Here is a 24,383-nt window from a genome sequence, read left to right on the forward strand (position 1 = left end):
CTGTGACAATGGTGTCATTGACACGCACCCCAGACCAGGACGCAGCCCCGTGTGATCCACGTCCACGTTCTTCTTCCCTCATAGGTTTTAAGTTCCAGTCCTGTAATACTCCTTTTAAAAAATCTTGAGGATTGATGGGAGTTACTACACCAGTAGAAGTAACCCCTCTGCCTGGCCCTTTTAAAAGTTCATCTTGTACTTTTACTTGACAAATGTAGCATGAAATATTTTTCATTTTCTAATGATTTCTATATTTTATTGTAGTATGGAGACATTTCAAGAGACATTCAAGGAACTTCTGAGAATGGAGTAATTTTTCAGAAATGTGCAGTGGTGAGTATTCATAGGTAGTTTATACTTAAAGAGAAAATAATTGAATTTGCCCAAATCATATATTAGTAGAGTTATGTATTTAAAGACCTGGTGAATCACGTGGTTATCTACCCATGTCTGGACACGGGTGATGATGTGACCCACAGGGATCTTATATTTTATATGGCAGCACCAGGACTAAGATTTTTTGGTAACAATAAAATTATTGGCAGTGAAAATCCTCTGTGATCATTTAAAATGAGAAAGTATATATTTTCTCTCAGATTGTAACATTGATATGATGCCCGACAGTTTAAAAATTCACTTAATGTCTTTTAGGTCTTTGACCCTTACTAATCTCATGAGATGGCTTTCACATGATCCTGTGTTGAGGGTCCCCAAGACCACCCTCAGGTTCAATGCTTCCCTAGAAGGACTCACAGAACTCAGAAAAACAGTTCTACACACAGTTACAGTTTATAACAGCAAAATGATATAGATTACAGTCAGCAAAGCAAAAGGCACATAGGACAGAGTTCTGGGGAGACCAGGCCCAAGACAGCCAGTCTTCTCCTGGTGGAGTTGAAGGAACAGCGTTTAATTTGCCCAGCAATGATGTGTGGCATCAACCAGGGATGCTCACCCAAGCCATGGAATCCAGGATTTTTATTAAGGATCCATCACGTAGGCATGTGCACCCATGTCGCTGACCTCCGTTATTCAGGTCACCTGAACATAGCTTGGCCCAAGGCCCTCACCGTGAACCACATTGTTTGCAGAGACTACCTGGGGTGGCCCAAAGCCGTAGGATATAAAGACACTCTTATCAGGCAGGATATGCCAAGGGCTTTAGAAGTTAGTCTCCCAGGAGCTGGTCCTCTCTTTGGGATGTGCAGGGTTTGGACAATCCAAGCTTGCTGAGCTGACCATGTACTGCACAGCCCTCATTTCAGCCCAGGCCCTCAGCTGTCTTGCTCTGCTTCCTGGATAAAATAGGTACTACCAGTTTCTCCTGTGTCCTTCTAGAGATGTTTCCTGCCACATGCACTCAGTTATGAGTGTGTGTGTGTGTGTGTGCACGTATGTACATACACATACCTTCCTTCTTCCCCTTTTTACGTTGGTGCCAGTATTCCATACACGAAGTTTTACAACTTGCTTTTTTCATTTACTACGTTCCAGAGCTCACTCTTCTTGGGACATACATGGCTTCCCTCTCTTTCCTCAGCTCCTGTGTCTCTTTCAGCAGAGCTGGGGTGAAGGAAGGACAGGAATGGTGGGAGATAGGGTTTGAGAGAGGGAGCAGGGCAAGGTCGCAGAGGCCAGGTGGGGAGCCAAGCTGCTGCTGGGCCACTGGCTTTGAATAGCTGAGCTATTCATTTAACTTTTTTTTTTTTCTGGCCTCACCACATGGCTTGTGGGATCTCAGTTCCCCAACTAGGGATTGAACCTAGGCCACAGCAGTGAAAGCCTGGAATCCTAACCACTAGGCCACCAGGGAACTCCCTAGCCCTGGGCTATTCAAACACATGGGCAGGCAGAACCCTGAAGGGGGCGACTGGCCAGGAGACAGGAGACCAGCTTGGGGCAAACCTGGAGATCAGATGGCAGTCAGAGGCCCTGGACTGTCTGGGGCTGAATCTTCAAACTAATAGAGTAAGAAAGAGCCACTGTTTGCTTTTCTTGGTGACACCAGTTGTCACAATATCCCCAGCCTGACTGTGGTCCTGTGCGTGGATGTTTTTTCTTCTAAGTTTCTCTGTGGGCATGATTTCACTGCATTTCAGGGTCCCGGTTTCTTTGAAATTGTCTCTGAGCAACAGCTTGGCAAGCGGGAGTCAAAATTCTCCTGGGGCCTTTGAAATCAAACCTGATAAATTCTAGAACCTTTGTGAGACCTTAATCCCCTCCCATGGGCACAGGTTGAGCTGGGGCCTCGTTTCGGGAAGTTGGGTTTGCCAGCAAGCCCATCCTCACTTTGCCTCCTGCCCTAGGTGTCCGTGCAGAGCGAGTGGCCGACAGCCCATGTGCGACTGTTTGTGAACAACACCAGGACGCCCGCGGCTGCCAACCTCTCTGACCTGCTCTTACTGGACAACATCACGGGCCTCACCGTTAGGGAGTCGGCTGGAAACCAGACCTCAAGAGGGTTCCAGGCTTTCAGGAAGAAGTTTCTGCAAGGTAATAGCCACGTGTATGAAGTCAGGGGTGGAAAATGATGAAAATACATACAGATACTCACAGAGCACGGGATGTGCAGCAGGCATTTTCTTAGACACGTGACATGTGTTCGTGCAGTTGGTCCTCACAACGGATTGTACTATCAGGGCATCAGAGGAGGAGACCACTGCTCAGTATCTGCACCCAGGAAGCTGGCTTGTCGCTTAGGTTGAGAGAGGTGGGATTTGGGGAAAGAGTTTTTGCAATATATATATATATATATGCAACATGTATTATGAAAACTTTCAAACATACACAGAGATTATAGTGAACCCCAATATATCCATCACCCAGATGACCAAAATGACCATCACTCAGTAAAATGAAGAGCTTGTTTTGGGGAGTGCTGGGCAGACATGGGCGTGGTCTGACATCAGCCCTGGAAGTGTGCTCTTGACATGTTCAAGTGTGTTCAGGCGTGTTCACGGGAGTAACTCCGCTACTGACTGGCTCCCCTTCAAAGTATGACACCGTCACTGATTGGCTTCCAGAGATGTGTTTCCTGAGGCGAGTTGTCATTTGTTAATTAAGGAGATTTAAAACCAATTCTGGATGCAGTTGTTCCTATGACTTCGGAACTGTCAGTTTTCCTAGGAAGGTGAGATTTCTTTTATTCTGAGTAGGTGCCCTGTCTTCAGATAGAGACTAAGGTGGTGAGGAACTTGCCCAAGGCCATAGGACTGGCACTCAAGGCTGAGATTCAAACTCAGAAAGTCTGGATCCCCCATCCACCCCGTACCCAGGATGCTCTAGTGCCTCTCACACGCCTGGGACTCTTACTGACCTCTCCACTTCCATACACATGGCCCACGTTGCTCATTAATCCCACCACTCTTTCTCTCTGAGTCTAGATGAAGCCTCAGAATCCTTCTTAACACCATATTATTGACAGAAGCTACCAGTGGAGTTGGTCCACAAGTAGTGACCTCTTTGCTGGCTCTCGTTTAAGCAGTGTCATAAAAACTATATGATACGTCCCAGCTAGGTGATCTTCAGTGCCTTTTTTCAATGATGTAAAAATAAATCCCCCCAATTCTTAAACTGGTGCTCAGAGAAAAGAACGTGGGGCTGTGAGCAGAGCACAGACTCGGTCTCAGACAGACCTAGCTTGACTCCTAACTTAGCCATTTTGGAGCTGTGTGGCCCCTGTAAATCACCATCTCTGAACTCCAGATGTGGCATGTGTATAACAGCCTCGTAGAGCTGTTGCAGAGGCTAGACGAGGTGATGTGGCCTGGCGCTCTGCCTGCTCCAGTGTGGCCTGCCTCTCTGGTCTTGTTGCTCCAGTGGTATTTTGTAGTCCATGCTTCTGCGGAGCGAACTTGTCACTTTTCTCCCATGGCTCGGCATCAGCTCCTGCTCTTGTGTCCATCTGGAGGGTCCTTCTCTCCTTCCCTGCATCTCATTCACCTGCCCCTCCTGCATTTCACCTGCTTGGAGCCTGGACCACCCAGGCACTTCATGCATGAACTCACTGACTTCTGCCCCAACACATGAGCTCTGCACACCCTTGAACCTCAGCCTCTGCTCCTGTGAACTGGGGGTGCTGGTGACACACTTCAGGGAGTCCTTCTAAGGAGAAGCTAGTTCATTCACAAAAAGCAACACAGCCTGGCCCGTGGGAAGTGCTCCCAAGTCCATGGCTATTTTGTTGTGATTATTTTTTATTTTTGTGTTTGGTAAAAAACACATAAGATCTACCCTCTTAACAAGCTTTTAAGTATACAGTACAGTACTGTTAACTGTTGTACAGCAGATCTGTAGAACTTTTTCATCCTGCATGACTGAAACTCTATCCCCATTGAATAGCAACTCCATTGCCCCCGCCTCCCAGCCGCTGGCAACTATGTTTATTCTTGTGACTGTATTATTATTGTATGTATGCCCTCGCCTTACCTCTGCCTACTAGATTCTACATGCCCTGAGAGTAATATCCAAATTGTGTTTGTCTGTAACTTACCGCAATCTCAAGGGATATGACATTGGTTTCCAACTTAGTGGCATGAAACTTTTTTCCCAAAGAATAAGTATAGAACTACAGAATCAAATGACCCATCCGACCCCAGCTCACTGATGCTCTGACAATATCAATATCGTTTTCATCATCATCATCATTTGCTGCTTTAAAAGAGCCACAGGTCCAAGAGGGATGGGTGGCTTCCTACTTATTAACTGGGTGACCCTAAACGAGTCACTTCATCTCTGTCAGTCTCAGTTTTCTCTTCTGTCCGCAACAGGAAATATTGTACTTTCCATCTGTCTCAGGACACCATTTGGGGATCAACTGGTTGACGTCCTGCAGACATTCTGAGGGTGATAAAATCACTGCCAGGTCTGATTATAATGACCTTCGCCGGTATTATCATTTTAATTAGCAATTTAATCTTTATCACCTTATCTTTATGATCTAACTTTTATCATTATATACAAATAAAGTTAAAATGTTGAGGATTTTTAAAACAAAAATCCTAGGGATTCCACAGGCTCAGTGCTAATTTCTCCTCTTTTCTTTACATCTTTTTGAGGTCTCAGTACATTGAGAGATGAAGCACATTATAGCGTATTAGGGATAAAATATCACCCCTGATACAGGTACAGGCAGAGTCAGAGGACAAGTGTAGGTGAGATCAGGTGGGCTGGCTAACTGACCAGCAGAGTTGGACAGGCTTTGTCACCCACTGGGCATGTTGGGATGGCTCCCCCATCCTGACAAAAAAGCAAGCAGGAGTCTTGCTTTCTGCCAGTAGCCCACTCCCACGAGTAAGATAGGCTGACTGGCAATGCATACCCAAACTTTCCATCAGATGGCGTGCATTGCCCAGTGAGAAAGGGGCAGGGAGAGGCCAGCCCTTTTCAGGTGGGGCACCCATGCTGAGGGACAGAAACCTCAAGGTTGGTGAGTATATGCTTCCCTTGCCGATCTCCATTGTTTTGTTCTCCAAACCCACTGGGCTCCTGGTTAATCTGAGGATTGCCAGGGGGGTGACTAGTGCCCTGGGGAAGGAGAACAACTGTTGGTCGGGACTCAGGACAGCCCTGCTCCCCCAAACCCCCATTCGTTGCCCCTGTGTGTGTCCTTCTGGAACTGCTCATTGGTGGAAGAAATTTTTTTTCCTGCCCCATGAAGGTTTTGGAAATGACTCAAGTGTTACATTATTGAAATAAACTCAAAGGATACTCCAGACCCAAGGCTGGAAATTCTCCCTAATTCTAATACCCATTCAGATCACATCCTGCTATGCTATTAAACAAAGTATATCAGGGGTTTTGCAATATGATTCAAGGACAACCCTGAGTTCATTTGCATCAAGATCCTCCAACAATGACCTGCCAGCACCTCCCTTGTGCAAATTCTCCCGGAGAAATGAAAAGTTCAGGAATGAATCCCTGACAGATAGAAATCCAAATATATTCAAGTCCAAAAGGAATTAAAATCTGAGATCAAAATTTTTGCCCTTGGGCTTCCCTGGTGGCGCAGTGGTTGATAATCTGCCTGCTAATGCAGGGGACACGGGTTCGAGCCCTGGTCTGGGAAGATCCCACATGCCGCAGAGCAACTGGGCCCGTGAGCCACAACTACTGAGCCTGCGCATCTGGAGCCTGTGCTCCGCAACAAGAGAGGCCGCGATAGTGAGAGGCCCGCGCACCACGATGAAGAGTGGCCCCCGCTTGCCGCAACTAGAGAAAGCCCTCGCACAGAAACGAAGACCCAACACAGCCAAAAATAAATAAATAAATTTAAAAAAAAAAAAAATTTTTGCCCTTGTAAGTTTTGAAGTCCAAAGTCAAAATTCTTAAATTAAGGTTCCCCAGACCATCTTCCCATTGTTTTATTCTGTCCAGACTCCCCCGATGGTTGTTGCTGCTGGGAGGAGTTGGGGTTCCTTCAGCAGAAGAAAGGGTACAGCTCCTTGACTCAGAAGCTGAAATTCATTGAACCCCAATTTTTTCATATGCTTCACTTTTAAAAATTTCCATGGAGGTAAGGGGACACAAGAGAGTATCATATAAACAAAATGTGGTCTATCCATACGGTGGGATATTACTCAGCAATAGAAAGGAATGAAGTACTGGTACACACTATGACATGTATGAACCTCAGAAAAAAGAGGTTTGCTCGGGGAAAGGAGCCTGACACAAAGAACACAGCTTGTATGATTTCATTTCTATGAGATGTCTAAAAAGGCCAATTAGTCCCCAGAAAGTAGATCAGCGGTTGCCTAGGGCTAGGGGCAGCTATGGTGAGTAACTGCCATTGGCCACCAGGCTACTTCTTAGGGTGATAGGGATGTTCTGAAATCAGACTGTGGTGATGGCTGTACAACTCTGTAAGTATACAAAATTCTCTGAATCTCATGCTTAGAACAGGTGAATTGGGTGATGCATAAATTTTATCTCAAAGCTGTTTTTTTTTTAAAAAGTATCACAATCTCATTTCCACATCCACCCTATTCAGACAACCAGCCACCAGTCTCAGCCTCTGGACAGACACGGCCATGTCCCCAAAGCAGCATTCAGCATCCTCCCCAGGCCGTGGCTGAGGCTTAGAGGCATCCGTCAGAAAGAGCAAGGACAGAGATGTTGCTTTAGTTCACACGTGCCTTCGGTTTCTGCCAGGTATCTGGAGCCCACCTGAGAACGTCAGCTCAGTGGGAGAACTCTGCCTTTAGTAGTTAAGGTGGGCACAGTCCATTTCCAACATCAGACGGAAGGGTCCCCAGGGCACGCCGACTCTACCTCCAGAAGGTGGGGCTGAGACATCCCTGCCTCCTACAAAACTGGAAACCTGCAGTGGTGGCCACCCTGTCACCTGCTTTCTTTTGGGGTCCCTCTTTTTCCACCCATGCCTCCGGAGCCTGCTTGTTCACCTGGGGGTGTGACTGAGTGTGGCCCCTCCCAATAACAGAGCCGTCTTCTTCTAACCAGTCCTGGCTTCTGATTAAGGGGAGCTTTGAGTCAGAAACCCCGTCTCCTAGGAAGCTTCTCTGTTTGTGTAATTAAGCCATCGAAGGCCAGCCAGAGACCTTGAGGTTGGAGGAGACCCTACGTGAGCCTGAGTGACCTTCTCCACTGCCCCCTCCCGGGCCCAGTCTGGCACTGCTTCCCTGTGCTGCGTGCTGGGCTTTCAGAACCAGCTGGAGGTGTCAAAGCGGCAGCTAGTGTCACCCAAAAGTCCTATAAAAACTCTGTCCCATCATTGTGTGGATGGGATCATTGGGAACAAATAGGTCCCCACCTGGATTCAGAACAAAACAAAAAGGTTCTGGATTTCCTAAGTGTATGACATCCTGAATTAGGAGGACTGGCCCGCCCAGCCCCAGGATGGGGTGGAGCCCAGGTAAAGCTCCTTGTAAGGGTGCTGACAGCCCTTCCAGGTGAAAAAAGAGGGGGTCCAAGAGCACAGCTGCCCAGTTTCTTCTCCCTGATAAAAAGTATGTGAGATCGAAGGGGCTCTTGCTGCCACTGTCAGCTGTAATGCCAGCCGCCTTTGGATGCTTGGCTGTGTCTGGGGTGTGGCAGGGGCCCCGTTCTTGACCCACATGTGCCTTCTCTCTGAGCAGTTGGTGACTCCTTCTCCGTCAGCTACACAGCCTCGCTCGAGGCCAGAGACGTTGGGAATGGAGAGGTCCTGATGCTTCCTGCCCAGCTCTCCTTCCAGAGTTCATCACCGGTACTGTCTTTGTTACTTTGATTTCTTTCTTGTCACTGTTGTTTTAGAAACCCTGGGCACAACATCTGTTAGTTCATTCTTTTCTTCGTTCCATCCTTCATTTGTTCAGTGACACCCAATTCTGGATAAATGCGCAGGCCCTGGAATCTCACACACTTTACCATGAATCAGGCTCCCTCGAAGCTCCTTGTGACCTTAATTATTTTAACCTCTGTGGACCTGATTGTCAAGATATGTAAACGATAGATGTTAATTTCTCATCGCCGTGTCTTGGGCATAGTAAGCACTCAACCAAATATCTCCCATTTGTATTGGTTTGCCAGAGCTGCTGTGAAAAAGTACCACAGACCAGATGGCTCAAAAACAACAGAAATTTGTTTGTCCACAGTCCTGGAGGCTGGAAGTCCAGATCAAGGTGTGGGCAGAGTTGGTTCCTTTTGAGGCCTCTGCCCTTGGCTTGTAGATGGCTGTCTTCTCCCTGTGTCCTCACATGGTCATGCCTCTCTGCATGTCTGTGTCCTAGTGTCCTCTTCTTTTAAGGACACTTTTCAGGTGAAATTAGAGTTCACCTTGATGATCTCATTTTACCTTAATCACGTCTGTAAAGGTTGTCTCCAAATACAGACACATTCTGAGATACTGGGGATTAGGGCTTCAACATATGGATTTTGGGGGGACGTGATTCAACCTGTAACCCCATTACTATTAGCACCTTCATTTTCCATTCACTTTTTTGTTAATCCACGTAGGCAGTGAATGTGGTTGGTTGCATGACCCGTGCTACATGCTGTGCACTCCTGGGAATACAGAGGAGGAGATCTGTGCTCCGCTCGAGGCCGGAGATGTTGGGAGTGGAGAGGTTCTGATGCTTCCTGCCCAGCTCTCCTTCCAGAGCTCATCACCGGTATTGTCTTTGTTGTCAAGACAATATTGTCAAGATCTCCGGCCTCTAGATCAAGGAGCTCGTGCTCTAGTTACTCTGGTCATTTTATTCTGATTTCAGTCCCTGGAGAAAGTACCTTTTATAATAGACTTAGAAAATGAGGCTCCAAGGGTGACTGCCCCAGGTCACGTGGCAGAATCAATATCGGACCCCACAACTGCCAGATCCTTCCATCCAAGGCTGAGGGGCCTGTGTGCAATGTTTCTGCTGCAATAAGAAAAATAGTCCTGGATAAAATTAAATAAAATGAAAGATTCCCAAAAGGTAAAGACCAGATATGAGAAAACTGTATAAAACTGTCAGAAAAGACAAATGTCTCAGAATACAATTAAATGCAAAGTCAAGAACAGAGGACAAAGAAGGATACAAAAATGGAGATAAAATGGCCCAGAAGAAATACCATCCGAATTTCAAAGGACAGGAAACCAAATATGTTAAAATCAAAATTTAAGATAAGGTGACAGTCAGAAACCAACAGTGAGAAACTCAGAAACCCAGTGAAATTGGAAGCCTCCACCTCCTCGTGTAGGGAGGGGACGTTAGGCCAGGGCGGCTTCACCTCCCAGCAGAGCCTGGGGAGGCTGGTGGGGCAGCAGGAGGCATGAGGTCTGGGGCCTCTCACTCCAGGGCAACCTCCTTGGCTGTCAACCCCTGACGGGTCCTGTCCGTTGCTTTGCTTGGTGCCTGTCTGTGTCATATCAACCCCATCCCCCCAGTAAACCCCCATCTGCCACTAGAATGTCACTCCATGAGACCAGGGACCCCATTGGCCCTATTCCCAGGTGTGTTCTCAGTGCCAAAAATAGAGCCCCACCCACACTAGTTGCTCAGTAAATATTTGTTGAGTGAATGAATGAATAGATCAGTGAACTAATGGTTCTTGGGCAGGTGTGTTTTTTTTCTTTTTTAACTTCTCTGAGCCTCTAGTTTCTCATCAGTAAAAGGGAGATTGTTCTATAGTCTCCAGTCTCTTGTGGGGATAAAAGAGATGATTTTATATTTGCACGTGGCCTGCAGTTTCTTTCCGTCCCCTTCCAAGCCTCCAGAGCTCCAGGCTTCACATGTGTTGTAGGTTCCTGCCTGCGTTAGACCGTCAGCATCACCCTTCCTGGCCCTGCCTTAGAAAAGGCTCGTGGAAGGCCGGCGTTTGCTGAGTGGATAAGTGCTGATGATAGTGAGCAGCTCCTATGCCTCGTTCTCCAGTCGGTTTACCTATTTGGACTTCACAGTTTCTTTGGGTGACTCCTAGGCCTTCCTGCGTGATGGCAAGAAGGTCCAGTGTATTTGGGGCTGAACATGATCAAAGTTTGAGTGAGATTCACGACAACTCCCCAAGAGAACATTGGTCTACTCTGCTTGTCAGCCATAAAGAGGCTCACACTACAAATGGGAGAATAAAGGAGTTATTTAAAAATGCAGGTGCCCAACTTGAAATCCTTCAAGTTAGCGTGGAGCTGGTGTCTGGTATTTCAGAGGTGGGAACACTGTCCTCGCTGTGTTTTCAGAACAGTTCAGTGTCTCTGAGTTTCAGTTTTCCCACCTGAGAAATGAGAGGGGTAGGAAGACTCCCCACAATCTCTTCCAGTTCTGACATTTTCACATGGTATGAGAGCAGTGGAGAGGGTAATAAAAATAGTTACCACTTACTAATCCTCACAGCATGAAGTAGGTACTGTCAGAGATGCATTGTGTTTAGATCTGGAAACTACTTTCTCAAACACACACAGATGTGCACACATGCATGCACATGGATACACACACATGCACACACATGCACGTGGATATGCACACATACACATGCACATGGATGCACACATGCACGTGGATATGCACACGTACACACATGCACATGGATACACACATGCACACATGTGCACGTGGATATGCACACATACACATGCACATGGATACACACGCACACACATGCACATGTGCACGTGGATATGCACACGTGCACACACATGCACATGGACACACATGCATACACATGCACGTGGATATGCACACGTGCACACACATGCACATGGACACACATGCATACACATGCACGTGGATATGCACACATGCACCTCAAATTCATACAAGGGTAGATAAGACAGGACCTAGATGAAGGGAGGTCAAAGAGGGGAAAATCTAGAACATTCATCTCCAGTTCCTTACCATGTATTGTATAAACATCCTGCCCACCTTATAAAACCATCACTGGATCTCACGTGGCCCATGTTTCCTGACTTCAGACTGTGATCTAAAACATGTTTCTCAAGCCTTGAAGTTTATGTAGGCGCGGGGCTGAGGATTCATGTTTTGCAAAGAGATGAAGTACACTTTCAGCCCCTCTCTGCTGAGACTTTGAGTGTCAGGAAACACAGGGAGGAGGGACCCAGAGGTAGTGAAGAGAGAGGAAACTGGCCTTTGAACCCACTAGTTCAGGAGACCCTGAAACTCACAGGGCACCATGAATATTTCGAAGCACAGACAATTCAGGAACAGAAAGGGCCAAGTGATTGCTTCATAGGTGTCTCTTCTTTAGAGACTTGTTTGTTTATTTGTTTGTTTCTTAAAATTTCCATTTCCCTCCTGAAAAAGAAAGCTTGTGGCATTTCGACTTCCCTTGGAAGCCTCCATCAGCTTGTCCTGCTGGCCCGTGATGCATTTGGGATGCCCCAGTGCGCCCAGTGCGGCTGCTGTAACAACTGTAGGGCATGGATCAGGAGGTTTCCTGCCTCAGGTGGACCATCACTCAGGTCGGGAAAATGCCTCCAAGTGGCCGTGATAGGATTGCACAGGAGTTGCCTAGCTCACTGGACTTCGGGCTCCAAGTCTCCAGGCCAGGTTATCTACATTGATACAACCACCCATCACCACCTGCTACACCCAGTAGCAGTAATACTTTCACAGCACTCCTCCCTATGTGCCAGGCACTCTTCTAATTAATCCTTACAGCAACAGTCCGAGTTGAATATAATTCCCATTGTACAGATGAGGAAACTGAGGCACAGAGAGGTCAATAACTTGTCCAAAACCAGAGTGCTGGAGAGTGATAGAGCCAGGCATGAACCAGGGTACTCTGGTTCTCTCCAGACTACCCTGCACTGCCTTTCAGTTGCAAGATATTCTGACTCTACCCCCAGGAAGAAGTATGATCTCATGTTGAGTCTCCTCAGATACCACATGGTTGGACAGATAGCAGTCATAACGCTCACCCTTCATTTTTCCATTTCCTATGTTTTCTAAGCAGAGGAGTATTAGAAGGTATTGGGAGGAGACACATAGGGAGTTGGGGTTTAGGGGTGTTGGGAGCATTGGAAAGAGAGCTGACAATTGGAGCAATGACATCGGAGCCTGTGATTCTCTCCCCTTTCCTGAAGGGGACAGACTAGACCCTGGAGGGTGAAAGTGGCTGCTCCAGGTCACAGGGCGGGTAAGCTTCAGGGTCATCCCTCACCCCAGCCCGACCTGACCCTAACCCCAAGTGTTTCACCACCAGGGCATGCTGCCTGGGTTTCCCTGGCAATTAGGGAAACTGGTGTTTGGATTTCACACACGCCTCTAGGAGAGAAGGAGGCATCACAGTTTCATAGACCTTTCCCCCAAAGGGACTTTAAGACCCCTACAAGCCTCCACCCCCGAAGTCAAGGGCCCGGTGTTGCTCCAGGCACGGTGGGTCGGTGGGTCGGAAACACGAAATGTTACCCCGTGTCTCAGATGCCAAAACCTATTTACTGAAGTGCTTTCTTTTTTCTTTTTCTAGAACAGAGCCCAGCTAAAAGCCCTTTTCACCATAACAACAGAAGAAAAGATAACGGTAGGAGAAAATCTTTAACCTGGACACCCGCTTTATGCCCCCAGTGTGTCTTTTTATGCCTTTGGTGTGTGGTCTCTTGCTGTCCTCAGGCCCAAGGGTAGGGGCCTGCCGCTGGCCTTAGCCTCCCAGACACGAGCCAAGGCTGGGGGCTCTGTGCAGTCTGGGGTCCCCCAGTGTGGCCTGAGGCTGTCTGGCTAGTTTCCTGGATGACCCTTTCATCTGGGCAAGACGGGTCGGTCACTGCCTGGGCAGGCTGGGGCTCCACCCACCCATCAGCCGGCTGGTACCCGCCCTGCAGTGTTCACCCCACGGCTAGTGGGTGGTCATGTTTTGTCTTCCCAGAGCTGCCCAGGGCCCTGCAGGCCTGCTTCTGCTGTTCACCATTAACATTTCTCCATTTTTGTTCATCATTCAGTCACCCACAGCTCATGCGTTCACTCATTCACATGTTCATCAAGTGTTTATTCACCATATAACCACGCTCCACATTTCTTAAGCACCTACTAGGTGCCAGGCATCCTAAGCAGTCTTCATTTGCTGAATTGTGACATCTTCACATAATCTGAGGGAATAGATTGTATTTTAAATCACCTCCATTTCATAGGTGGAGAAACTGAGGCACACTTAGTTCAAGTCATTTGCCCAAGGTCACATGGCTAGTGTGTCAGGGTTCCTAAGACCACTCCCAGGTGCAGTGATTCCCTAGGAGGGCTCACAGGACCGCACACATAGTCGTACTCAGGCTGATTTATGACAGAGAAAGGATGCAAAGCAGAATCAGCAAAGGGAACAGGGACTCAGGGCAAGGTCTGGAGGACGCCAGGTGCAGGCTTCCAGGGTCCTCTCCCGGTGGAGACATGTAGGACATGCTTAATTCCTCTGGCATCAAGTTGTGACAGCACATGTGAAGTGCTATCCACCAGCGAAACTCATTAGAGACCTAGTGCCAGGGTTTGTACTGGGAGCTGGGCACGGGGCACCCTCTGCCTGGTACCTCCCAGGAGGACAGCATGTGTTCAGTGTACACCACATCCTTTGCCCAACAGTTTAGGCCCTGTGAGCCCCTCTTATCAGGAGATGGTGGGAACCCTCTGAAACCTGAGTTCCCAGACACCAGCCAAGGCCCAGCGCCTTGAGCAGGCCTCCCAGAGGATGGAGGTCTCAGGCCGGCTGTGTGAACGCCATTCTGCACAGGTAGTGTTAGAACAAGATATGAACCCAGACCCTTTGGCTCCAGAGCCCTGCTGCTGGGCAGTGGGCCACACTGCCTCCTAGTGAGCCGAATGCCTGCACAGACGAGGCCGGCACAAAACCTGAGTCAGGCACACAGGTGCAGACAGTTCTCCTGGCTGGTCTGTGAGCTCCTGCCGGGTGGCACCATGTCTGATTCCTTCTTGTGTCCCACACGGTGCCTTACATTGCGGGTGGCACTCAACAGGTAAATATCCCATGATTGAGCTGATTGTCATCAATGCTGCATGATTGCAATAAAGGTCAGAGAACATTCATTTAATCAGTATTTATGAGCCCTGCCTCCATGTCCCAGACCTTCTCACGTAGATGGAGACGAGCCGTACCCAGGTCTTCAGGGCTGTCTCCAGCTCATTGCCTTCAGGAGAAACAGGAATAGGTGGCCCCCCTGGGCTGCAGACCCATGGGTGCAAGGCTTGGCAGTGGAGCAGTGGGTTGGATTTCAGCCCCACTGGCCCCTGGGCCAGGTGACCTCTGCCTGTGGACCACGTTCAAGGAGGTCATTATCGAGTGGGGAGATGAGACATATGCAGGTGATGGCCCTAGAGTGTTGTGGGAACAATGGGCTCTTGCACCAGAGGCCTGGACTTGCATCCCTATTTTTCCACTGATTGTATGTGACCTTGGGCACATTACTTACCTCCCTGGACCTCAGTATCCTGGCTGTAAAATGAGAATAATAATAGTACCCGCTTCATAGGGTGGTCGTCAAAGTAAACGGATTGATGCAGGCAAAGCACTCGGCACAGTGCCTTGCATTCTGTAAGTGCTCAGTAAACATCATCCATATTATTACACATGGAAATAACGCTGCTGTGCAAGTGTTCTGTGTTAATTGTGAAAAGAATGTTAGGTATCAGGGTCTCAAGCTTAAATTCCCATGAGGGCCATGCCGGTGCTGTAAGTGTGTGAGTCAGGCGCACACAAGATTCTAGGGCGCAGTGGAGTCTGAGGCAGCCTGGAGATTCCGATCGCCCATCACCCACCATCCCTCCCCCTCACTGAGACATTAAACAAGGGCAAAAAGCCAAACAAACCATGTACATCAGCTGTGACTGAACTTGTGAGGTTGTGACCCAACATACAGATCATAGGTGCTGGGGGTACTGACAAGGGAGAAAGGGTGGGCTGGGCGGGCTGGGTGGATGGCAGGCCTCTTGGAGGAGGTAAGAGTTCACTTGGATCTTAAAGGAAGGAGTTAATTAAGGGTGGAGGAGAGGTTTCTAAAATATGTATCTGAAGATCTGACGTCAAGGTTAAGCCTGTTTGACTGTAGGTTGGACGTGAACCAAGGTTTACTGGGCTCGAGCACAGTGCCTGGCACCTTTTAGGTATACGTAAGGAGGAGGCTCGGCCCTTGCCAGCTACAGCGTGTGTTCTAGCACGGTTGACTTGGGCACCTGCAAGGATAACGTCGTTATACTAAGGAAAGTGTGGCCGTGATGAATAGGAGGAGCTCAGCAGTGAGGTATAAGCTCCTCTGACATTTTTATCAAGCAGTTAAAAGATACAAAGCAAAGACATTGAGTAACCCATTGTGTAAATTGGGAACTGCAACACTTGCAAGAGACACCATCACCTCCTTAATTTCTTATTAATTTCCTGAGGGTGAAACTGATATATGTCAACTAAGACCCCAAGAAGTCTTCTTACCCTTTCTGCCTCCTGGATGAATAGAGAGGAAAAGAATCACTCCACCCTGTGCCAGACATTGAGTGCAGGTGTTCTTTTTTAAAACATTTTATTGAAGTATAGTTGATCTACAATGTTGTGTTAATTTCTGCTGTACAGCAGAGTGACTCAGTTATATATATACTTTTTCGTATTCTTTTCCATTGTGGTTTATCACAGGATATTGAGTATAGTTTCCAGTGCTATACAGTAGGACCTTGTTTATCCTATGGATAGTAGTTGAGTGGAGGTGTTCTGATTGAGCTGGACTTCACTCCAGCTTCTTGTAGTGAAGCTGGGCACCCTGCCAGGCACCAGAAGAACAGGTCACCGTATTTCACTGCAAGAATCTGAATCTAATCAAGAGAGGGACATTTAAACCAATTGTTATGTCACCCAAATTCATTTGGAGTATAATTCGAATAATAACAATAATAGTGGAATTTGGGGGAGGAATGTGATCAAATCAATCAAGTTTCACCTGGAAATATAAATTTACAAAGCTAGATGAGAAAATTTCGAAATGAAGAGTAACAAAGGAGGATTTGCCCTAGCAGATATAAAAAATTAGGAAGCTTTATTAATGCTGTATTCAGGTCCTGCAAAAAAAGTCAGACCAGTGGAACAAAATAGAATATCTACACATATGTATACATGATAAAATGATATTTCAAATCAACGGGAAGAGAATGTCTCATTCATAAATTTGGGGGGCAACTGACTGGATCTTTTGGAAGAAAAATGAAGGTGAATTCCCTCAACAGATTTAAATTTAAATGGGTAAAACAATTTGTAAAAAGTAAATATTGGTTAATATGCTATGAAAAAAACCATGGGGGAAAACCATGGGTCTGAGTACACAAAATAGTTGAAAACTTTACATTTGAAAACAGTATTAAGAAAGGTAAGGAGTAAACTTGGGAAAATATTTGTAGCATACATTAAAAAGGATTAGTGTCTTTATAATACATTATAAAGAGCTCCTATTCATTAATAAGATAAAGAATGCCTCAGTAGATAGCTATATACGATATGAGAATTTCTCAAATACAAAGATTTACAATGTGTGCCCTTGATCACAGTGAAGGGAACGTGTAACTCCATTGGCAAAATCATGTGGCTTTGGGTTTAACTCAGAGGGCTGGAAGCATGCAGTCGCATATCATCACGTCTGCCTTCTCTGGGTCACTTCTTCTTTGGATGACTTACCAGCCTTCTGCCTGTTCAGTCCTGCTCCCCTCCAGCCCATCATCCTGAAACACCAGCCTGCTCACCTTCTATTCTGGAGGGGCTCCCCATTGCCTGCTGGATAAAGCCCAATTCCCTTACGTTAGGATTCAGGCTCCACCAGGAAAGGTGACCTCTGCTATCTCCCTGTGCCGTGGGGTTCCTGTGTTTTCCACATCTCTCTGGTTTTACACATGCTGATCTTTTCCTTCCTGTCCTCTGGCAGCTCGTAAACATCCTGCAGGACCCTGACCAACTTTCTCCACCTCTGTGATTCCTTCACATCCCCCAAGCAGGCTGGTGGCACCCCTTGCTGGGATCCAGTGGCATTGGGACATCTGATAAACCTTGTCACTCTGTGACATTGAGATTATTCCCCTGGTTGGCACTTAATACATTTTTGTTGACATCAGAATAGAATTTTTGCCCAGGGGGAGACTTTAAAGATTATCTAGTTTTACTTCCTCATTTAAGAGTAAAAAAAAAAAACTCAGGTCCTGAGAGGCTCTGGGAACTGGCCAAGGTCCTGAAGCTTGATACAACATTGAGGAATGGAATCATGCTGTGCAGTTTGTTCTGTAGTCCAAGCCTTATTCACTGGATTGTAACTTACAGACCTCTATTAGTGAGTGTGATTGTCTCTGTTTGTGGTTACCTTCAAGCTCTTGCTCTTGCCAGAGTTATCAGAGTCTCTGCCCTCAGAGCTGCCCCTCAAGGGCTGTGGGACAAGGGTCGGCAAGTCACTGACTCCTCTGCTTCTTCAAGCAGTTGAAGGATTTCAACTAAATTACTCCTAAAATGTCTTTCAGAGAAATCATTCTGTATGCTCTCCCCTTCAAACTTTTCCTGATTTGGGGAGGGGGTGGGATTTAATATACATCTACTGTGGACACTTTAAACAAACAACCCCTACACACACACACACACACACACACACACACACACACACACACACAGACACAAGGAGAAAGTTAGAAGAATAAGATAACATTTCTTCATATCCCCACCACCAGAGATAACCATTGCTAGCATGGTAGTTTCTTGCCTTCTGCAAGTCTATAAATATATTTATTACATAATTGAAGTCAAATTGTATAAACAATTTTTCCTCATGCTCTTGTAACTTGTTATTGGATTTTAAGCATTTAAAGCATTTCTTTTGAAAGTCTTTTCTTGTCTGGCATTGCTCTTCATAAATGCAGTGATGGACCTCATCAAAGGAATCTGCTACCAGCTAATATGTGATTAAAGTGGTGGTAGTAACGGATTCTTTTCCAGAGACAAGAAGGAAAGTTAGTGCGGGCTCTGGGGATAAGACAGCTGGGGTCACTGAGCCACATCTTTTTCTTTATTCTTAGTTAATGAGTTTAAGGTAGATAGGCTCTTTGAAATTCTGTACTTACAATGATTATCAGTGGAATTTGTCTGCAAGATTTTTGCCCTCATTTTACAGATGGGGAAACTGCAGCTTAGGGAGGGAAATGCTCAGGGTCCCACAGTGTGGTAGGGGAGGAGCTGAGAGTTGAACCCCCAACGAGGGCCCAAGTCCATGGTCTTTACGAGTATGTTCTGCTGCTTCCCATAGCGTTGTTTCTGGTCCTCATCATTTCTCCATTGGCTGAGTCACCCAGGTTCACCCACCTCCAGGCTGACGTCACACAGCATATGGATTTCTCTTTCTAAAATACTGATATGACCATGTTACTTCCTGGCTTAAAACCCTGCAGGGAGCCCCCTAAGCCCGTAGGATGATGTCGCAAGTCCCTAACCTTCTCTTGAAGGCCCTCTGGGACCTGGGCTGTGTCTCTTGCATCTGCAACCTGCTCATGTTGTTCCCTCTGCCTGGCTCACCCTCCTCCTGGCCTGGCTCGTTGTCCTCTCCCCACGGGTCACCTCTTGGAAGGTCTTCTTTGTCCTTTGAGCTGGGTTAGGGGCTGCCTCTCTTCCCCCCTTGCCGTAGTCACACATGTCGCCCCAGCCTGCGTGCCTGGCCATTCCTCTATAGGCTGCCGAGCTCCTCGGAGCAGGGCCTGGGCCTTTTTCCTCCTTGTCTTTCCTTGTCAAGAAAGGTTACCACCACATCTAAACATTGAGTCAAACCTGGCAGTAATTGTGGTGTAGCCACTTAATAGAAATTTTCAGGTAAATGGAATTATAGCAAAGCTTGATTTTTGCACCCATGAAGTGTGAATTCTGTACTTAAAGCATTGTTCTAAAGATTAAAAAGGAATTACTTGGATTCTGATGAAAGTTCAATAAAGATGTTGATAGTTAAGTGTAGTTTTGAAGGGAAGGCTTTTGGCCAGAGACTCAGGAATTCTAAAATTCTGCCCTGCTAGTCACGTACCCCAAAAGGGTGAGCTGTATACTCAGAGAGGGAATCAGAATGTTCACAGCGGCACAAGCCCCTGATGACTCAATGCAGGGCTCCTGGTAAAAGGCCAGGCTGGATCCTGAGCCCTGGAGAGGCAGCTGCGGTCTGAAGACTACTAGCCTAGACCGTGGGGTGTGAATCCGAGGTCTGTTACTTGTTAGCTCTGTGACCTTGGGCCATTTATTTAACTTATTTATACTTTGGCATTGTAATCTGTACAATATGGATTAAAATAGTGCCCACTTTATACTATTGCCATGGGGAGTGAATGGATAAAGCATGTAAAGCACTTGGAACTATCCTTGGCACTCAGTATCTGCTCAATACATATTAGCTATAATGATGGTGGTGATGATGGTGATAATGATGGTATTGATGGTGATGATGGTGATGTTATGGTAAGGACGATGATGGTGATGATGATGGTGATGATGGTGATGGTAATGTTGATGGTGATGTTGATAATGATGATGATGATGGTGATATGAGTGATTATGGGGATTTTCCTTCCCATAAAGCTAAATCTTGAGATTCCGTCTTCTTTGGCCATTTGTATGGAGGAGGGAATTTGAAGAGTAAAGGCGTTGTGGACAGGTCAGGGGATCAGGACCTAGCTTAAGTTAGTAACAGAGATAAATGAAGAAGGTTGAAAAGAAGAAAGTGGGACTTGTGAGTGGGCTTGCCCCAAGGAGGTAGTCTTTACCTAGGTTTGCTTATCACCTGGTGTTGGAAAGTAGGAATTGCAGGAGAGAAGGGGAGAAAGGTGGTGTGATCCGCAGAGCTGGCCTGGCTTTGTCCTCTTCCTAAATACAGGCGTTCATTCCTGCAGCCATGTTGCTGAATAAAGGTCCTGCTCCCCACACTGCCTTGACTCTTCAAATTCTCTTGGCCACGTGACTGGTCAAAAGAGGGCAAGATCTCAAGGTGGAGATTCAGAGAAGGTGGAGGTGGAAAGAGGAGGAGTGAGGTGGCTTGTCTTGACTGTTCTACTTCCTGAAGCAGGAAAGGGAGGAAGGGAGGGAGACTTTGAGAGAATGAGTTAGTTTTGTTCCTGCTTTTTTTAGTACGTTGACGCTGCCTGCCTGTAATTCTGTCCCAATATCTGTCTCTGGTTCCCATCCATCAGATAAGTAACTTCTACCACGATGTGGGAGATTGAGACTAAAAATGTATTTAGAAAACCACACAGCCCCCTGGATGGTAAGTAGTATAATGTACTGGGAAGAACACAGACTTTGGAATTAAGCAGAGCTACCTCTGTCCCTCTTTAGCTATGGACTTTGATTAACTATCTGATCTCTTTGCATCTCCATTTATCTATCAGTGGAATGGGGATAATACATCCCCTGCAGGATTGCTGAAGATTGAATGAGATAAAACAATACCACACTTTTTCAGTTTCCTAGGGCTGCCACAACAAATTATCACAAAGCTTAGAACAACAGAAATTTATCCTCTCACCGTTCTGGAGGCTCGAAGACTGAAATCAAGGTGTCGGCGGGGTCATGCTCCCTTTGAAGACTCTAGGGAAGAATCCTTCCTTGCTTCTTCCCAGCTTCAGGTGGCTCCTGGAAATGCTTCCTTGGTTGTAGCTACATCACTCCAATCTCTGCCTCCATGGTCACGTAGTCTTTTCTCTGTGTGTGTCTGTCTCCAAATCTCCCTCTCCTTATAAGGATACAGTCACTGGATTTAGGACCCACCCTAATCCAGTAAGACCTCATCTTAACTTGACTATGTCTGCAAAGACCTTATTTCCAGATGAGGTCACATGCATAGGTACTGAGGGTTAAGATTTCAGCATAGCTTTTTGGAGGAAACAGTTCAACCCCGTACATGCACCTAGCCCAGGGAGTGGCATATTGTAGGTGATCAAATGTCATTCATTCCCTTACCTCTCCATTCTTCTCCCTAAATCTGTAAAATTAAAAGTGTTTGCCTTCTGTCAGTAGCAAACTTTGAAAACAAATCGCTGATCTATAGCCTTTTGTTCTCTTTAGACACAGATGTTTTGTCTCCTTTCCATCAATATTTTAATGTAACCTGTTTGCACTGCTTTTCATAGTTACCCAGCTTATTGATTTTCTTCTTATCTGATAGGTACACAAATCAGAGCTTAGAAGGCTATTTCCAGTGCAAATGGAGAACTTGCATTTCAATTTGGTGCTAATCAAAATGTAAGATTTAGAATCAGGATGTTTGAGTCTGAAAACAGAATTGGTTTCCTGACCACCTCTGATAACAGCTTCTATGGACAGAGGCTGATTCATCATAGGCGAGTCATACGTGGCAACACACTTTGATTCAAGTTCCAGTAATTGTCTGGACCGAAGCTCCTGTTCCCGACCTAACTTGGCTTTGACTGTTTGGAAGGTCAGGTTGGCCTTGTTGGTCTGTCAGAAAAATTTAACCTTAACTACAGTGTGCATTGTGACCTCAGTAATGAGGAATGGATTAGTTGTCTTCCAGCTCCTATATAATGCGTTAAATGTTCCCATAATCTGCAGCCACTTTTTTACTGAAGTATAGTTGATTTACAATGTTGCATAAGTTTCAGGTGTACAGAAAAGTGATTCAGTTATACATATATATATTCTTTTTCATATTCTTTTCCCTTGTAAGTTATTAAAAAATATTGAGTATAGTTCCCTGTGCTATACAGTAGGATCTTGTTGGTTATTTTACATATAGTAGTGTGTATATGTTAATCCCAAACTCCTAATTTATCCCTCCCCCCAACCTTTCCCCTTTGGTAACCATGAGTTTGTTTTCTATGTCTGTGGGTTTATTTCTATTTTGTATATAAGTTCATTTATATCATTTTTTTAGATTCCACATATAAGTGATACCTTATGATATTTGTCTTTCTGTCTGGTGTAATTCACTTAGTATGATCATCTCTAGGTCCATCCATGTTGCTGCAAATGGCATTATTTCATTCTTTTTTATGGCTGAGTAATATTCCATTGTATATATGTACCACATCTTCTTCATCCATTCATCTGTCAATGGATATTTAGGTTGCTTCCATGTCTTGACTATTCTAAATAGTGCTGCAGTGAACATTGGGGTCTGCAACCATTTTGAATTAAACTTGTCACAGGTTGGCTTCTCTGGAAGCAGATGCCAAGACAGAATTGGGGTATAACATGGTAACCAGTGTGCAGGAGAGTTGACATAGCTGGCCTGAGACTGCTATCCTTAGAAAGCCCTACTTACAAGGTTAGCCCCTGGCTGGCATCTGGGAACGTGCATTTCAGGACGATTCTCACCATTTACTGAACTATGGGTGGCTCACCCACCTAAACTGTTTTTATAAAGAATATATTTTATGTTGAACACCTCATTTCCTTCTGGAGTCTGGGATTTTGGTACATGACAGGCAGAGGGTGCCTAAGTGACTAGTCCTGAATAAAAACCCTGAGTACCGAGTCTCAAATGAGCTTCACTGGTGGATAGCGTTTATGCTCATTGCTGGAGGAATTAAGTGTGCCCTTTGTAGCTCCGCTGGGAGAGGACCTTAGAAGCTTGCTCCTGGTTTCCCCGGACTTTGCCCCACATGCCTTTTCCTTTTGCTGAGTTTTCTTTGTATCCTTTCACTGTAATGATAGCTGTGAGGATGATTATATGCTGAGTCCTTTGTGATTATATATGAGTCTTTGTGAATCATCTAACCTGGGGCTGGTTGTGGGGTTCCCCCAACACAATCAGATCACCTGTGAAGGGGAGGAGGAGGAAGCAGTTTGAGCAGAGGAAGAAGTCAAGTGTGATCCAGGCTGACAAAGCTTCACCTGGCAGAGAGCTCCGGGGCAAGTGTTGTCACCTGTCTGAGCATCCCTCATCAGGCTAAATGGCTGGCCATTATGCCTCTGCCTTGTTCTGTTACCAGATGTCAGCATGACCTAGGTGAGGTGGTTCTCTGCAGCTGATCTAGACCATGAAGTGGGAGGTCTACTGATCACACTGCCCGTAGCTGGACACCTAGTCCTTCCTTGAAGGGAGATCTGGGTGGTGCATCTCCTTGTCTACCAAACTTACCTTTAGAGCTCATTATTATCATTTTTTGTCTCCTGATTATACAAGTAATACATGCCCATTATAGAAAACACAGAAACATAAAGAGAAAATTCATGAAGTAATTACGCTCAACAAAATTCTGGAATATTTTCTTCATAGGTTTCATATGTATATGGGTGCATATATATTATTTTTATTTTAATGTAATTGGGATTTTTATGTATATACACCTTTGTGTCTTCTTTTAAAATGTTATACTAGGATATAGACATTTTTTATATTACTAAAAATTCAGCACACAAAAGTCAGTTGCTTTTATATACATACACAATGAACAATTCAAAAAGGAAATTAAGAAAACAATTTAATTTACAGTAGCATCAAAAAGAATAAAATACTTAGGAATAAACTTAACCAAGAGGTGAAAGACTTGTACACTGAAAGCTACAAAACACTGCTGAGAGAAAATTAAAGAAGACCAGTAAGTGGAAAATCATCCCTTGTCCATAGACTGGAAGACTTCATATTGTTATGATCTACAGATGCAGTGCAATCTCTGTCAAAATTCCAGTGGCATTTTTTGTAGAAATAGAAAGAAAACCCATCCTAAAATTCATATGAAATCTCAAAGGAGCCCAAATAGCCAAGACAATCTTGGAAAAGAACAAAGTTAGAAGTCTCACACTTCCTGATTTCAAAACTTATTACAGAGCTGCAATAATCAAAGCAGTGTGGTAATGTCATGAAGACAGACATATAGACCAATGAAAAGAATAGAGAGCCCAGGAAAAAAAACCCTCACATCTATAATAAAATGATTTTCAACAAGAGTGCCAAGACTATTCAATGGGGAAAGGGTAGTCATTTCAATAAATGATGTTTGGGAAACTGG

General features: G+C 45.7%; 1 protein-coding gene across 3 annotated transcripts in view; it reads left to right on the forward strand.

Moving 5' to 3' along the window:
• Nucleotides 1–24,383, forward strand: part of EVC2 (EvC ciliary complex subunit 2) — a 147,124-nt gene that overhangs the window by 12,094 nt on the left and 110,647 nt on the right. For all 3 annotated transcript variants that reach the window (XR_009701089.1, XM_061192089.1, XM_061192090.1), the window contains exons 4-7: nt 265–333; nt 2,307–2,493; nt 8,094–8,203; nt 12,898–12,951. Coding sequence is in view for 2 of the 3 variants with exons in the window: in XM_061192089.1 (XP_061048072.1) it covers nt 265–333; nt 2,307–2,493; nt 8,094–8,203; nt 12,898–12,951 (420 nt within the window). In the remaining variant the exon portion in view is untranslated. The remainder of the gene's footprint in view (nt 1–264; nt 334–2,306; nt 2,494–8,093; nt 8,204–12,897; nt 12,952–24,383) is intronic.

Source organism: Eubalaena glacialis, chromosome 5 (genome assembly GCF_028564815.1).
Source record: "Eubalaena glacialis isolate mEubGla1 chromosome 5, mEubGla1.1.hap2.+ XY, whole genome shotgun sequence".
NCBI classification, from domain to species: Eukaryota; Metazoa; Chordata; class Mammalia; order Artiodactyla; family Balaenidae; genus Eubalaena; species Eubalaena glacialis.